We start from the raw sequence: 17,207 nt of genomic DNA on the forward strand, positions 1-17,207 counted from the left end.
CAAAAAAACAAAAATCAATGCTCCAGAATTTCATTTTTTTGCCACGACTTCCACGAATGTCATTCCCTTATGAAACTTCGCAAGCACTGAAAACATTGGTCAAAGTTTGCCACCAAATATTTTTAGAATTTTTAGAATTTTTTTAGATTTTACTATTCATGCTAAGATCATATGAGCTAAAACTAAGATGGGGACTGGCCAACACTTTTTTCATGAATGCAAAGGACATGCACATATAGGTGATGCTTTTTCTGAACATTTGATATCTTATTTGAATTTTTCTGAGTTAGTATGAAATTTTTATGAAGTTTTCAAAGTGATGGTCAAACGGTCAAAGGGCAAAAGCATAAGAGGAGCAAAGTGGTTTGGGCAGGAACAAGTGTTTTCGGAAACTAGGGGTAAACCTGCCGAGTGGGACACAACTAAGGGCACCAAATTAATTATCCCTAAAAAATACTGTATTAAGAAACGCCCCCTTCACTCATCCTCTCTGTCCTGCTGCTACATGCCTGCACCGCATGGCCTTCCCCAATCTCCTTTCTTCTGCCACATACTTTCCCGATCTATATCCATCTGCACTGTCACCATTAGTACTTTCTAATCTTGTTCAGCCGATTATTCCCCTCATTTATGTATCGTTCTTGTCATCGGCTTCCCGTCACGCTCAGTCTCCACTGCCAGCGCTTGCTCGCTGTCATCGGAACAATGCCGAGGTGTATGCAGTACGCCCGACCAACGCGCCCACTCGTCATGAGCATAGCGTGGAGGCAGTACCCCTTGCTAATCTACTTGCTCACACTCATTGGACGCACTCGCGCAAGAACTGCTCCCTTCCTCATGAGGGTTGAGCTATGCCTCTCTATGTTTGCTGCAATCTAGGTGCAGCACCGCATCTTCAGTTTTCTCTTCCCTGCTTCCTTTACATCTTGACAAAGTATACCTTGTCTAATCACACCCATTCGCCTAATTGGTTCCTGAACCCATTAGATTATAGCTTAATCAATTGCAGTTCATTGCTGCAGTGGAATATGTATGCACGTGACTCTTCCTTGCATGATGTTTGAATTTCTTGGACGTTCTCTACCTAATGCATGCAGCACAGACATATATAGGTCTTTCCTGGTTGCTTGAGAGCTCAAAAAACTCGTTTTGTTGCGTTCGGTGTGTTCTAGACAGTATGGTTTTATCTCCATGAACAGAGAAATTAGGGCTTCCTGCCAACGGTTAGTACACATGTGATTAGAAATTGGGTTGGGCAATTCAGATTTCAAAGCAGACATGAAAAATCTTTTTTTTATGCTACACCACTCGAGTTTTTACAGAAAGAACTGTATATGTTCCAAGGAACAATTTTCAAAACACTCATCATAGAACTTACGGTAAAAGGTTTACGATTGGAAGATACTTTTGATGTGAATAAAAAATTGTACCAGACTATCGTCACATGTTGACCAAGTGGGTTGCCCAAATTTTCGCCGCTAAAAAAATATATAACTTGTATATTGTAGGACTCTTCTCCTTCAACATGAGAAATTCATCCATTTTTATATAGTAATAGTAGGACTCTTCTAGAACATGAGAAACGCATCCTTTTTTCATACTACAACACGTGTTTCGAAAAGAAACCTGCCTTATATTTATTCTCCAGTATTTATGTGAGTCCATCTGCTGCCACATTGCTTTGAAAAAACCCTTGTATGTTCCGTTCGTCGACCTGTTCATAACAAAACTCATTTAAGCCCATGAGCTCAAGCAGACCTTTTTTAGTCCAATATCTCCAGACTCTAGAGTACCAAGGTTTGTCATGTCTGTAGACGGTACATATCACCTTTCATGTAATACGATTACACCAATAAGCCTTCGGGCCATGGTCAATATATAATCAGAGTTATTAAAGTGAATTAATTTGATATATAGCTAGATTAAATTATGTTGTGTCTCATTTCTCGTGGTTCCGTAGCGCAGCACGGGCATCTTACTAGTATTATTGAAAAAAGAATGAAGTGTCAATATGAAGCAACTTCTGAAGTGTACGTAAGTGATAGTGTCAATTTTCTGTCATCTATTTGTGTAATTCTTTGTGAACCAAATTCTAGGCATTGCTTTCACTGTGCACTGATGAGTCAGTAGCCGGAAAAGGTGCACTTGAACTGTGTGTTACTCAGATGAAGGTTGTGCTAAGCTCCCTACAGTTGCCTCTCAATGCATCTATGGACAATGTAGCCCGGGCTTATCATGCAACGGAAACTTATGTGCAGGTATGAAAAAGAACTAGCAGCATGGTACTTTTGAGTATCATAACTTGGTAGATTAACATCAATGACATTTCATCAGGCAATCTCTTATTCAAAAAATCTACTAAAAAAGCTCACCGGGAGTAGTGATTTGTCAAGTGGCTCTGAAAGAAGTAGAGATGCTGATGATGTTTCTGTGGACGCTGGCAGTTCAAGCACTGGGGTCCAACATCAAGATGAGCTGTCTGATCTCCTTGCTCAAGCAGATATGTGGCTAGGGCGTGCTGAGCTTCTTCAAAGCCTGCTGGGATCAGGTATTATTGCATCACTTGATGATATTGCTGGCAAAGAGTCTTCAACTAGTCTACGTGACAGGCTGGTCAGTGATGAGCGATACAGCATGGCTGTATATACTTCTAAGAAGTGCAAGGTGAATGTTACAACTTGTTTCTGTCTATACTTTATATTTTTTCATGACAGTGATAAGGTAATTTATTGACGCAGTCAATTTCAGATTGATGCTTTTCCAGTGTGGGTTGCTTGGGGCCATGCTCTAGTTCGAATGGAACACTACGCTCAAGCCCGTGTGAAATTTAAGTAAGAGAAAAGTCTTCTTTGTTGTTTCTCACTTTCTCTTATAAGTGCCTGCCTGCAGAAGAAATGGAAAATTTAGTTACAAATACAAAAGAAATCAAGGAAACAAACAGAAAAAAAAACACTGCCTTATCATTTAGTTCTTCCAAGTTCCTTATCGTGTAGTGACCTCGCACTGGTTACTAAATGTGTATAGGGTTGCAGATGGAGTGGTATGCTCTCTTAGTATAGCTGTCTAAGGATATTTGAAAACTAATGGTTAAAGTAAAATTTCTTGCATAAAATTGCACATTTATTTTCTGCAATCATCCTTTTATCATTATTCGTTAGAAATATGGTGAAATAGGTTGATTGTCGTCAATTTGTCACAGCGATAAGCAGGCTAAAATTGTTGCCTACAGATGGAGCATTGGAAAATTTTGTAGGAATTTGGTATTGCTTACATCCGGACTGTCAGATATGAGGTTGCAATAGCTGACCTTGGGCACTCTGAGTCGTTGCTTTATCTTAGCTTGGTCAATGATTCCATCCTTGAACTTGTTAACCATGGTGATACTTTCTGTTGTACAAATCTTCATTTTTATTGCATTTCTTTTCCAGGCAAGCTCTTCAACAGTTCAAAGGTGATGCGCCTCCTGTTGTCCTTGATATCATTAACACAATTGAAGGGGGTCCTCCTGTTGATGTTTCTTCTGTCCGCTCTATGTAAGGGATTAACATCAATTGTGTTTCATCTTTTGAGACTTCTAACAAAATGTTCTTTGCACGGAGCAAAGTAAAATTGCCTAAGTTATTCCGGTCAATGAATCATCATATTTATGATGTATATTTCGTACGCCCTCCGTCCCAAAATTCTTGTCTTAGATTTGTCTAAATACGGATGTATCAAGTCACGTTTTAGTATTAGGTACATCCGCATCTAGACAAATCTAAGACAAGAATTTTGGGACGGAGGGAGTATTTATTAACTCAGCAGTTAACCTTTTTTGCTAGACTTGTTTCTTTCTCTAGTTCTGGTATTAGTGCTTGAGGTTAAGAACTGGTTGGTAGTAGTGCCCCTGAACTGAAAACTTATTTACCAGTTCCCTGGCATTATTAATTTCAATCAAGAGATATGTGGTTTTCCTCTTTTTAAGTAACTGCTATCAAACTGGCATTGCAGGTATGAACATGTAGCAAAAAGTGCAGCAACCATCTTCGATGATTCCCTTTCTGCTGATTCTTATCTTAATGTTCTATATATGCCATCCACATTCCCACGATCTGAGAGGTCCAGGCAATCCAGAGATTCTCTAGATAGCCAATTTTCGTCTGCTAACTCATACCTTGAAGATGGTCCTCGCAGCAATCTTGATAGCGTCCGATATGCAGAGTGTATTCATTACTTGCAGGAAGTAAGATTTGTCCTCCTTCAAAGGTGTTCCTTTTTTTCTTTATTAGCTCAAACTTTGGCATACAAGGTTTACCCTAGAGTTTTCTTTACACTTTCTAGACTCTGCGTACCTGTAATAACCGAAACACCTAAATTTTGTTCCTGGCATCCTGCTCATCACTGTGATGACCATTTCTTACAGTGGCAATTAAAGCCACACACTTGAACCCTGTTTCAGGTTTTGGTTTGCCCAAGTCCTTCTGAATTTATTTCAGGATTGTATGGTTTGCCCAAGTCCTTTTGAATTTGTGATTAATGGTTTCTTTCGGATACTTGCAGTATGCTCGCCCACAAATGCTTGCTTTCATGTTCAGGCATGGCCATTATGCAGAAGCATGCTCTCTATTCTTTCCATCCAGTGAACCAACCGCAGAAGGGGAAACATCTTTGTCTTCAGTTCCTCGGAGTGATCCTTTAACAACTGATTATGGGACAATTGATGACCTGTGTGATCTATGTCTTGGATATGGTGCTATGTCTGTATTGGAGGATACAATATTGGCAATAACTCAATCCCCGACATATCATGACACAACTGTGATTCAGTACATGAACACTGTTCTCACCCGCATTTGTAACTACTGTGAAATGCATCGGCACTATAATTATCTTTACAACTTTCTGGTACTATCATCAATTTTTCCTTTGCGTCACTTCCTTTGGAGTCCACTGCTTTCGCGCTAATTAATTTTTACATTGAAACATGGTGTATCAGGTTCTAAAAGGTGACCATGTGGCTTCTGGCCTTTGCTGTATTCAGTTATTCATGAATTCAATGTCCCAAGAGGAATCTCTGAAGCATTTGGGACATGCCAAGGTATTATGATTTTCATTATCAATGTGTTACAAACATATAATTCATTAGTTGGTCTCTATGCAGCTCCGTTACATATGACACTTTGACAATATAGTTCAGTCTCGGTAAATATCATAGTGTTCCCTTACGGTTTCTGTAACTGCCATATTTACCAAATTTAATATTGCAACAACTTCTAGTCTCTACTCTAGAAAAGGTCACTCAACATGAGTACATATTTACATGAAGTCATGAATTAAACATAGAACGCTGCTAGCACATACATGGTACACAGCAACCAGCCTAGCGCTGTGCCAACTGAACCAAGTGAGATAACTAGGAAATAATTCTCGAGAACAGTCACAAACCACTGAATCATGGTTTCTCGAAGAAATAGGCTTCTTGAGCACCACGAATCATCAATTATCGACTGCACCAGTGGCGAATCCAGGATGAAAATAAAGGATGGGCTCAATTCACTAAGCTAAATTGAGGCGAGAAGTAAAATTTTATAAAATTCTGAAAGAATTGTAGGTCTGCCACTTGCTATAACCCATGAACCTATAAAATTTCAACCAAAACTATGATCATATTTGGCCCGCACAAATAAAATAAAAATTAAACACACTAACTACAATATTGTTCACTTAACTCTTGTTCTGTTTGTAGCTTACAGCTGGTCATATTTTTGGACGAATTTGTATGCTATAACATGAAGTACCTCCAATATTTTTTTTGTAATTGTTGCCACTTCAAAATGATTCTGCTAACATTATGTACTTCTGCACACATATTCAATGTGATTTTTTCCCTTTATTCTGGCATTTTTTATTACGGATTGAAAAACTTTTATCTTGTTCTGCTTTTACCTACCATTGCATTGTCAGACATCCTTGATATTTTAACCAAAAAATATTCACGACAAGTTTATTGGTGGGTCGCGTGCTATTGCAAACTGGGAATAGACACTACGAAATGTATTGCCAGTGCTTGACCAGTAGATTTTTTTTAAAATGTTCACCATTAGCTATCAGGGGCAGTTGACAACGAAAATTTTGATCTATGGTTCCGGTCCTCATTGTTAGAGTTGTACTCCCTCCATCCCGAATTACTTGTCTTAGATTTGTCTAGATAGAGATGTATCTAACACTAAAACGTGTCTAGATATGTTAACAGTGCAATATCCCTATTTACCAAACTAGGGCACAACACGGCTTTTACCTCTCCAAACTCAGTGTTGTTGATATATGTTAGCCGTGCAATATCCCCATTGAGCTGTTTGGGGTCCAGCTCCCTTCGCCTGGAAAGACGAAAGGGGGTCATTGGCACTACATTGTTTTAAGGCTCTGATACCATGTGGTAAGTATGCAGAAATCACCTTATACAGTAGGGGGATACTACACGGGTAACATAGATACAACTCAAACACTCATATACTCGTGTGGGCCGTCTTTGGCAATAGCAAGCCACGAGGCCCATGATAAGTGGAGTGTACCACTGTCTCCAGCCAATCTTTCTCTATGCCTTTGCTTCTTGACACCTACGGCCGACGAATAGCAAATCGATGGCAAAGTGGGGTTTTCTGGCCAAATTAGAGGGTAGATGGAGCCTACAACAGAACAGCAACCAGCTAGGCAACCGCAGACAAACAACTAACCAACTGTCGACAGAACCAGCTAAGCAGCTAACTTGAAAGTAGTACAAAGCGAGCAGCAAAGATTTCATAGGACCACATCATGCACATCATTCCATTAAACACCTGACATAGGACACGTGCAGCATTGTGATAAGCCTCATACGGATATCGTCTGTGAAGCGAGGCGGAGCGTATGGAATTGACGGCGATCGCGTGGGAAGGGGATGTCCTGCTAGCAGAAGCATGTGCACTGGAGACAGCAAAGGAAGGAGCAGCACGTGCAGGTGGCTGGAAGGCGAGGGGAGCCTGCGGGGGCATGACGGGGATATCGAGAGGAGCCACCTGGCGCAGAGCTTCTAGGGATGCGGAAGCCGGGGCGTGACGGGGATGTCGAGGGGAGGCGTCTGGCGCAGAGCTTCTAGAGAAGCGGAGGCGGTGTCACAGAGGGGACAGCAGAAGGAACAGACCTTGGCTGCTAATGCTGTGGTTAGAGAACTAGGCTGTTGGTGTAGCATGTGGAGAAGCTGGTTTGGAGGCACTACGCCAGTTTGGTAGTGGGCTAGGGACGCGGCTCCTCTGACGTACGGCGCACACACTGACGTGTGGACCTGGACCCATGCGTCAGTGGCCCAACGTCAGGTGGCCGTACGTCAGGGGATCCGGCTCCGTGGACTAGGTCTGATCAGGAGTCTCTCGAGTGGTTATTTTTTTCTGGCTAGTTTGTCTGTTACTAATTTTTTCCTCCTTTTTACCAAAAAGAATGGAATCATAAAAATACACATTTCTCCATACAGTACCAAAGACAATCAAATTGAGTTGACCGGTTTGGCTTGTTTTTCTTGTTCGTATTAGGACTCTGGGCATGTATAATATCCAGCCCACTTAGCTGAACAGGATCCCTGTGAATCAGCATTCCTGTAAAAGTAACTCAGTTACACAGAGAAGTAAATTTGGCAACTAGTTGCCAGTTCTCGCAAAATCTGAAAAAGAAATCATGGATACAGGTCATGCTAAAGCACTTGCACTTACAAAAAGAGCATCAAATAGTTTTACCATTTGCGACCTAGTAAAAAGTAGATAAAATTTTAGGGCTGATTATATAGCTACGAATTTGTCTTTTTCGTACAGGTCACAAGAGGCCTTATTTTTTTGTTAACCTTTGCAGGGGCACACTGCAGATGATATAGCATGGCTTGCATCCACTAATTTGTGTAGCATTATACGGAAACTCATAAAGTGGTTTTGAATAATGGGGTGTAAGTGTCAACTAGTATGACACCATCCAGTTATACTACTTGTGACTCTTTTCTATAACACAAAAACTTGGTACTTAAGTGTTATGCTCAAATTAGACTCTTTAATTTAATGCATAGTTCAACCTCCAGTGTGCCACCTTGAAGAAGCACTTCGTGGACCTAGGGTTATGTATCTTGTCGTAACAATCCGAGCCAGCAGCTTTAGTCATATGAGGGTCTAGAAACGTTAGCAGTCAGTTCTAGATTTTGTACAACATGCAGTTTTTCTTTTTGTGCAATATTCTTAGGCCGCACATAGAAATGTAAACTTACAGGTGAATAGTGGAACCCTGTACTGTTGCAGTCATTTGACAGCAAAGCTGCTTTCTAATGCACTGATTTAGTAACATTATGCAAAACTACTTTTCATAGAGTAAATCTCAGGGAGACTAAATGTGGTCTGCACTGCTCCATAAGGAATCTAAATAGTAGAAAACACTGTAAAAAAATCCCATGCTCTCTAGAAAAATAGATGTTGAAATTGTTCCTGGATATCTTTGCACAACTTGCATCAACTAACTTTCGATGAAATACTCCCATGACATACATGCAGTTTGATTTGCCTCATCTTTAGTGCTGACAGTGTTACATTTGACTACAAGCAAATCTAATTATTAAAAAATACTTACAAAAATAGAATGAGTTTTTGGGTTATTTTGGACCTGACTATGCATACTTACATTGTAATTTTGAACAGTGGCTTCATAATAATTAATCAATAATGGTTTGGTGTGTTTCTTATACTCGGCTTCTTATGAGTGCAGACACATTTTGAGGAAGCTTTATCTGTACGAGATAGAACAATTGAGGCTACAAAATTGGTATCACGGACTGCTCGCAATAAGAGTGCATCGGAAAAACTAACTAGAGAGATGATAATGAAATTTTCTACCAGAGTTTCCTATCAGGTGAGGAAATTGTCAAGGAAGATAAATTACTGGGCGAACATGGCTTATTTCCCTTCTATAATTTTTTTTTGTGCATGTTTGAGACTGTTTCTCTGGGACCCAACTATCATTATAAACCGACGTGCATGTAGTTTTTCTAGCTCTGCACTCATTTGATGCCCAGTTTTAGACTTAGGTATGCTAATCGAGTTGCATATGTTGAAAACATAGATGGATGTTGTGAAGGTCCTCAACAGTGTAGATGGGCCTCAGTGGAAGACCTCCCTGTTTGGAAATCCAACTGATCCTGAAACTCTGAGGTTTGTGCTACTGCTTTGCTTTTTAAGGTTAAATATTTTTAACTGCTCTTGAAGGAGGGTACACTCCTACACATGTTATCTGAAAGATACACCCCTCCTGGACGATTCCTATTATTGCATGGTCATGTCCAGTTCACATTTTCGCATCATGATTTAGCTTTAAATTTCCTTTATTGAGCTGTTTTAAGTGCCAATGAAGAATTATCTACTATAAATAACTATCTTGTTGTATTCAGATCAAAGTTTTGCTGACACTTGCAGGGATAACTCTTAAATTTATTACCGATCTTCGCTTTTCCTTATGCACCAGTACTTGACTAGTCCATCTTTTATTGCCTGGTGTGCTTATTTGTTTAACATAAGCTCATATTATCTGCAGGCGAAGGTGCATGGTTGTTGAAACTCTGGCTGAAAAGCATTTCGATTTAGCTTTTAGAATGCTTCATGAGTTTGATCTTCCAGGTTACTTATATTCCACATCCTATATACCTAAATAGCTCGTCCCCACTATCTCTATTATCTCAACATGCAACACATGCCACCTCATCAAAGGCCCACCACAACCTGCATGAGAACTATTTTTCATTATTAGTTGATCCCCACTAATTATTTTTATTTCAACATGCACACATAAGCCATGCGCACATATCACCTCTTCAAAGGCCCACCCAATATGCATGGGAAAAAAATTCCATTATGTTATACTACCTATATTCAATAAATATTTTTCAACTATACAATAACCCAATACAATATATAATATGCATCTTTAGTTTTTTCATATATTATTAATCCAAATGTTTGATACAACCAAATCTTAATGAAATATATTGCAACAAATTCCCACCGCAACACACGGGGTATCATCTAGTTTATACTCTTAATTTTGCAGAATTAATGTTAAAAATTGATGCTTATTTGGGAACAATGTTTGGAAGTAGGCATCTATATACTCAGAGTTACTGACAGACCAATTCTTTTCAGTTGTGGATGTTTATGCCGGTGTAGCAGCATCCCTCGCAGAGAGGAAAAAAGGTGGCCAGTTAACGGAGTTCTTGAAAAACATAAGGGGAACCATAGAAGATGATGAATGGGATCAGGTGATGTGTACTGTTTTTTTGTGTGCAGCCTTCAGCTTTGCTTATAGGTTATCAATCTCAGAAAGATTGTATTGTTCATGGGAGGATCTTTTGGAAGTTTGAGTTCTGCTTTGTTGTTAGTTACCTCATCAGATGCGGAACTAATGTGTAGCCTATGTAGATATGCACGATGTCATATGACATTATTTGTGTCTGGAGTTCACAACTTCCAAAGAGTCACATATCCGAGTTATTGCTAGTACTCTATAAATGTCATTGTATATCCAGTTATATTTCTATGTTCCTGCATGTTTCATCGGGCATTCAGGAAATTCAAGTATCACAGTACAAAATGTGTAGATGATGCTCCATATTTTCTTTTGCAGTAGAAAAATGGATATGCTGTATCTTTTTTTTTTTGAGAAAACACAAAAGCTTTGCTTTTCATTGCATAGAAGAGTCGTTACAAGCCCCAAGAAGGACACACCCGACGTACAATAGCTCAAGGAAGGCCACAAATAACACACAACACAATGCCCCTAGAGGCGACTTCCTCCAGGAGCAAAGCCCGATAATTTGAAGCTTCAACACAAGATCCTTGTTTGGTTGATTACTGTATGTGAATGATCTTGGTGAAACGCTCTTCTGATCTTTTTGTTTACTTTTTTTAATAGGTTCTGGGTGCTGCTATAAATGTTTATGCTAACAAGCATAAAGAAAGGCCAGATCGACTTATTGATATGCTAATCAGCAATCACAGGTATCGCTTATTCATAGCAAAAGAACTACTCAATTGTGCCACTGCATTTCATGTGGAAGATAACTCTTTACTTCAGCCTTTCTTGCTAAAGTGCTATAAATTTCTTTATGGTACCTGTGACGTTGTGTTTTTTTAATTATATTTAAGTGTTAAACTGTGAATGCATTGCTTATCAGTGATTGGTTACCTTTTCTTGCTTTCTTGGGCATTATCATGTAATTTGCTCCTCAAGTAGGGCAGTTAATTGATACTATAAGGGAAGTTCAAACAACATTCTTTAGTTTGGATTTCTTGCACTGTAAACTTAGGATCATGTCAGCAAACTGAAACTTCTATAGTTACAGAAGTGATATGTTTATATGCAAACAAAAAAGGAGCGATCGAAGTTCATAGGTGCGATCACTTTTATATCATGCCTTAACATTATACCTATTCCACTATAGTCATCCCTAAGGCTTTGTTTGGTGATGAGGGGGAGAACACCCAGGTTACTAAATCCCACCAGGGGAATTTCAATAGCACTTGTGATTCCCTTTCTTCCGCGAGGTAGATCTCCTATGCTCATTTGGTGGTACAGGGGAGTGGAGACGAGAGGGGCGGAAGGCAACGAGCGAGGGATTCAGAGCGAAGCAGCGGAGTTCAGATCGCAAAAGGGAAAAGACGGGAGAATTTTTCCGGAGTGTCCAGGCGTGGGACCTCTTCCCGGGGAAAGAGCGGGGGTTGGGGCAGCCCACCCCGTCGAACGGCTCGTCCAAATGACGCGCTCATTTTCCCTGGCGAGCGTCTCCACGTGGGTTTCGGGCCCTGGTAAAACGCTGGGATCCCGGGGGGAAGCGAGGCAACCAAATGAGCCCTAAAAGTCATTGTAGCTAGTTTGTACACTGAACCTGCATTCCCAGAATTGTTAGACACTGCCACCAAGCAGCACAGTGGGCACCTTTAAGTGTTACCTCAGACATGGAAGCACATGATTATGCATTATGTGTTTGTTAACTTTGTACTTGGAAGTTGTTTCCAGATAATTTGAAGGCACGCACCTGAGAGCACGCCTTCCTGGGTGAAAAATAGATTTAGCAAACGTCAAAAAGTTTGGAAAAATTTACATGTGCCCATACATTTTCATGGAAAAAGATCAGCTTTGTGTCATGTATTAAAAATGAAGTTTAGTGCTTGAAAATTTGCTTTATTAGAGCACTGAATTAAGATAATTTGCTCATTGGCAAAAATGTTGCTCTTTTTCCCCATGAAAACCACCATCAGATAGAAACTTTAACATGTACATGCGTGAACTTCTAAGTATTTGGCGAGAATTTACTGTTTGTCCCAGGAGCACATGCTTCAGGGAGTCATTTTGCCGCACCCTCTTTCTCACCTTTCTGAAATTTTCCTAATTTCTGCAGGAAAGTACTTGCTTGTGTTGTTTGCGGCCGTCTGAAAAGTGCATTCCAGATAGCCTCACGAAGTGGAAGTGTAGCTGATGTTCAATATGTTGCCCATCAGGTCAGCCATCTTCCACAGATCTACATATGGTTGGCACAATGGCACTTAATGATCAAATGAATTTTGTGTTTTGTTTTTTACCTGCATCCATTACAACAAGGGGCCAACTAATGCGCACCAAAATTAGTTCTAGTAAATAAACGAAAATGTACCGATTTGGTTCCTTTATGTTTGGGTCAGATCTGTTTTGGTCGCTGAACTTTTCAGGGTTACTCCCTCCGTTCCAAAGTAAGTACATCAAATTTGAACTAAAACCACAACACTTATTTTGGAACGGAGGCAGTACTTATGTAGTTATTTGGTCCATTAACATTAATAATGGTACCATTAGTCACTTCCAAAAGTGCATCGATTTGTTAAATCTCAGAGTCATTGACAAGTGAGGCCTATCGGTTGGCCGCTGTTTAGAAGTATTGATTTGGACCTGTCTTCAAGTCGAATAGTATACTTGGAAAGTTATGACACTTAACAGGTGTTACCTCAAATTTGAGGGACTGATTTTGAAGACATCTCTCACATATAACTGATGCATAAATGAATCAAGGGAAGTGAAACCGGTGCCCTGTGCCCCCCTTATCTGCAATTTGTTTTGTTCTCTTTTCTGACTTCCATATTCTCCTTTCACAGGCATTACATGCAAATGCATTGCCGGTTCTTGATATGTGCAAGCAATGGCTGGCCCAGTACATGTAACTGTAATGTTCTGACTGCCGAGGGAGAATTTAAATTAGTACAGAAAAAAGGGGGTTTGCACCAATGAGCAGAATTCTTCTCTGGGCCAATCTTCTCTGGGCCAAGCGAGTTAATGCAGAGATCAAGTTCAGAACAAGAAACACCCCCCCCCCCGGGTGTGCCGTATGTGCATGCCCGGTGTACATGTTTTTGGGTGAGTGGCTGCTGATGCATTTGCACATGGGAGCACATGCATGCGTGATGTGTGGTGTAAATTTTGCAGTTCCATTGCCTCCATCACCAGTGATGGATATTCCACCATGAGGTATGCAAAACTCAGAAAGGCTAGTCGCTACTTTAGTCAATGTTTCTATGAGAAGTTTGGCTGATCTTGATTCCTGATCTTGTGGTTTCTTTTTTTGAGATGCACATTTGTATAGCAAAATAGTTGTAGATGCAGATGCACTTTTCAAGTAGCAGCTTTGAACTCTTGATTTTTAGCTCATGAGAAGAAAAAGGTCAGTCTTTCAGCTAGTGCTTCCCCTGTGCAATTGGAGTATTATTATGTTTGGTGGTACTGTCGATGGTTTTGTTTCTGGTTGGAGCCACTCGCGTTCCTTGTATCTTGTGAAAGTTAGTAAGAGCATCTCTAACAACAGTCTCTTGGAGGTTCGAGACGCGGCAGGAGGTCTTACGAGAGGACGTATCTGGTGCACCAGCGCTTCTTGTGCTACCGGTGCACCGGACGTCTAAACATGTTCAAAAAAATCCAAGAGAAAATTGGTGTATTAAAAAAACACCAGTCTATGTTGTCACAAAAATTCAAACTAAAATTTAAAGCATTCCTCGAAATATAAAAATGACAAATGTGGCATCAATGTAATAATGGGCCAAATCTAAAGCCCAACCTGTGTTATGTACTATTCAATATTTTTGTATCTTAAGCTATGTTCCAAATTTTGATTTGAATATTTATGACAACGTACATTAATATTATGTGAATGTGCTATATTTTTTTTCTGATTTTTTGGGACATTTGAAAATGTGCTAAGCGAGTCTGGTGCACCGGTAGCACAAGAACCTCCGGTGCACCAGATATGTTCTCGGTCTTACGAATCCTTGTGATTTACCCTAAAAGAGTTTGTGAAGGTTTAGAGGCTGCCTCGGGGTATACCACTGGGAACTGCATTCGTTGTGATATCCGAAGGAGAATAAGGCGACCTTTCATGTTATTAGTGTGCCTTTGTGATAACACCCGTCCCTCCAAATGGTGATCAGCTTGTACATTGGGATACATCGACGTCTTCAGTTATCACTAACCCTACTCCCATGTGCGGTTTACTTTGGTCACTTGCTTTGTGTTCATCATATATGTTTGCATATTTGACTCTAGCAATTGTTTAGGCATATATTTATATTCCGACACACCATCGACGTGGTGAGAGACCCCTAGTCGCCAGGATACTCAAAAACACCCGTCCCTCCAAATGGTGATTAGCTTGTACATTGGGATACATCGACGTCTTCAGTTATCACTAACCCTACTCCCATGTGCGGTTTACTTTGGTCACTTGCTTTGTGTTCATCATATATGATTGCATATTTGACTCTAACAATTGTTTAGGCATATATTTATATTCCGACCCACCATCGACGTGGTGAGAGACCCCCTAGTCGCCAGGATACCATCAGAGCGTCCTGCGCTCAAAAAACTGTCTGTTGGGACATCCAACGAGGGGTATAACCCCCAACTAGTTCGTTTCCCTCTGATTATTCTATGAATTCTCAAAGCGGGTTTATCAAAATGCAAAATCTAGGAGTACTCAAATAGATTATACCTTGATTCTCTCTCTAAAAATTTAATCCCTCCGCCAAAAACGTAGACGTTTTTTCAGCTTAAATTAAAGTGCCAAAATTTATTGTATTTTCGTACATAGGTAGTAGAAAAAAAGGCACCCGAGATGCCTCTTACACAGGTCATCTGCAGCATGGTTGTACATGCAGCGGCTTGTATTTGTGGCCTGCGGAACATGGGCCTGGCCTGGGCTGGAAAGAAGCAAGCGTGCGTTCCATTTGGGGTGCGACGCGGGTGCGTGCCCCAAAAGGAGCCGACGGAATTCTGGAAGCGACGGAGAGACCTGATGCGTGTGCCAAGCGACGGCCAAAAGCGCGGTTTCGTTGGGTGTGCCATTTGCCTGCCGCTAGAGTGGGTGCGCCACTCACTCGCTGCCATGCGACCGCACTCATCACCACGGCGCAACGCCAAGGCAAAGGCAAAGCTGCTTTGCGTCTATTCGTCTCAAAAGACTAAACACGGAAAACAAGAGCCGGTTCTAGCATCACTAAGGCCTTCAAATAAGGCCTTCTAGAACGAGCACCGCAGCAGAAAAGCGGTTTTTCTTTACCGTGCCCGCGCGGCCGCATCGCACCGACGGCCGGCCGCATGAAAACAGAGCAACATAGTGTGGTTTGACGTGGTACCGAACATCGTGTTTCGCCGCTTCCTGTTTGTCTGCAACCGGCCTTGCCTAGGACGGGATGAATGGCGGGGGAAGAGCCAGGCTCCAAACTTTGTGTATCCTCTCTCTACTCTCACCTAATATAATCCAAATTACATCGAAAGTCATCTAAAATAGAAATGGGGGACGCGACCGTGGAGCAGTTCTTCGACTAGAATTTCCACGACACCGTATCCAACATCTTTCTTTTAAGAGAAAGATCTTTGGTTAAATGTTTTGATAGTTTAGAATTTATAATTCGTCTCCTACCTTATCTGGGTTTCTTACCCTTTAAGTCTTGTACTCAATATATACCCGTCTCCAAAGCTTAATAATACATCGATTCCATCTTTCTATCCCTTCTAATATGGTATCAGCCTAACCGATCCAACCCTAGCCACCGCCGGCCGCTTTCGCCATGCGCGCCGCCGCCGGGGCGGTCGGCCTCCATGACTGCCGCCGGGGACCGCGCTGCCCGTACCTAGAGTTCGTTCGTTGGTCGTGTTGACCGGCTGCCCTAGAGAGTCTTTTCCCGAGCCCTTGCTCCGGATTTTTCTCTCTCTCTCTCACGGTTCATCTTGATCGGCGTTTTCTTTATGGGTTTTCGATCTAAGATCGGTTTGCGTCACCCGCCGCCACCGTCGACCCCATGCGCCTCTACTTCGACACCGGAGCGATCGGCCGGCCTCTCTCCCGACCTGGCAGCCACGCACGCCGAGGCGGCCCGTCACGACCAGCCGCCGTCCGCGCGTCGGCCCAGCCGTCGCCGCCCTGCTCCGACCGGGACCTCTCCAACACCACCCGCCTCTGCCGCGTCTGTGTGGCCATCCTGTTGTCTGCCTCGCCGGCCCCGTCGCCGGCTGCGTCGGACTGGTTGCCGGCTGCTTCGGGCTCGCCGGCTGCCTCGAGCTCGGGCGTCGCTGTTGTGTTGGTCGCTCGGGCCTCGCTGTCCGGGCGCCGACGCTAGTTGGCAACTCGGGCACCGAGTGCTACGCTCGTTCGCACGCCGTTCCCGCCATCCAGCGTCGCCGGCTTCATCTCGGACTCCGCCGCCACCCCGCCTTCAACGAGCGGCGTCCCCGCCCTCGCGCGCCATCAGATTGATCACTCGCCCGCCGCCGCGATCCGCCTCATCTATACCATGCGACCGATCTGGCCCGTCGGTTGCGTGCGCCTCCGCAGGTCCAGTAAAGACTATCCCGAGTACAGCGTGCCCCTCCATAGATCGAGCAACGGGCTGCCGTTGCGTCACTCCATCGGGCCGCAGCACCGCTGCCCTGTGGTTATCTCCGCGGCTGCATGGACTCGTGAAACGCCGCTGCATCACCCCTTCGGGCCGTAGCGCTATGGCACGTGGTCCCCGCCGCTGCTCGAGGCCGCCCCCTTCGGGCCGTAGTGTTGAAGAGAATTCAAGAGCAAATGACTCACACGTTAAGGGGCACCACAGGCCTCCAGGTGCCAATGTGGTGCAGAAGAACTTCCACCAGTTTAAGGGAAAGAACTT

General features: G+C 42.4%; 1 protein-coding gene across 3 annotated transcripts in view; it reads left to right on the forward strand.

Moving 5' to 3' along the window:
- The window catches only part of LOC123078491 (uncharacterized), a 28,135-nt gene extending 14,867 nt beyond the window's left edge, over positions 1-13,268 (forward strand). For 2 of the 3 annotated variants that reach the window (XM_044501020.1, XM_044501021.1), the window contains 14 exons: positions 2,097-2,258; positions 2,335-2,664; positions 2,749-2,831; positions 3,429-3,533; positions 3,991-4,222; positions 4,540-4,884; positions 4,976-5,077; positions 8,752-8,895; positions 9,106-9,194; positions 9,574-9,656; positions 10,179-10,294; positions 10,948-11,033; positions 12,434-12,533; positions 13,161-13,268. In XM_044501020.1, coding sequence (XP_044356955.1) covers positions 2,097-2,258; positions 2,335-2,664; positions 2,749-2,831; positions 3,429-3,533; positions 3,991-4,222; positions 4,540-4,884; positions 4,976-5,077; positions 8,752-8,895; positions 9,106-9,194; positions 9,574-9,656; positions 10,179-10,294; positions 10,948-11,033; positions 12,434-12,533; positions 13,161-13,226 — 2,043 coding nt within the window. In that variant the 3' untranslated portion in view covers positions 13,227-13,268. Of the gene's footprint in view, positions 1-2,096; positions 2,259-2,334; positions 2,665-2,748; positions 2,832-3,428; positions 3,534-3,990; positions 4,223-4,539; positions 4,885-4,975; positions 5,078-8,751; positions 8,896-9,105; positions 9,195-9,573; positions 9,657-10,178; positions 10,295-10,947; positions 11,034-12,433; positions 12,534-13,160 lie in introns of those variants that run through there. The other variant, XR_006437492.1, reaches the window with a different exon arrangement.
- The last annotated feature ends 3,939 nt before the right edge of the window (positions 13,269-17,207 follow it).

This window comes from Triticum aestivum, chromosome 3D, assembly GCF_018294505.1.
Source record: "Triticum aestivum cultivar Chinese Spring chromosome 3D, IWGSC CS RefSeq v2.1, whole genome shotgun sequence".
Lineage (NCBI taxonomy): Eukaryota > Viridiplantae > Streptophyta > Magnoliopsida > Poales > Poaceae > Triticum > Triticum aestivum.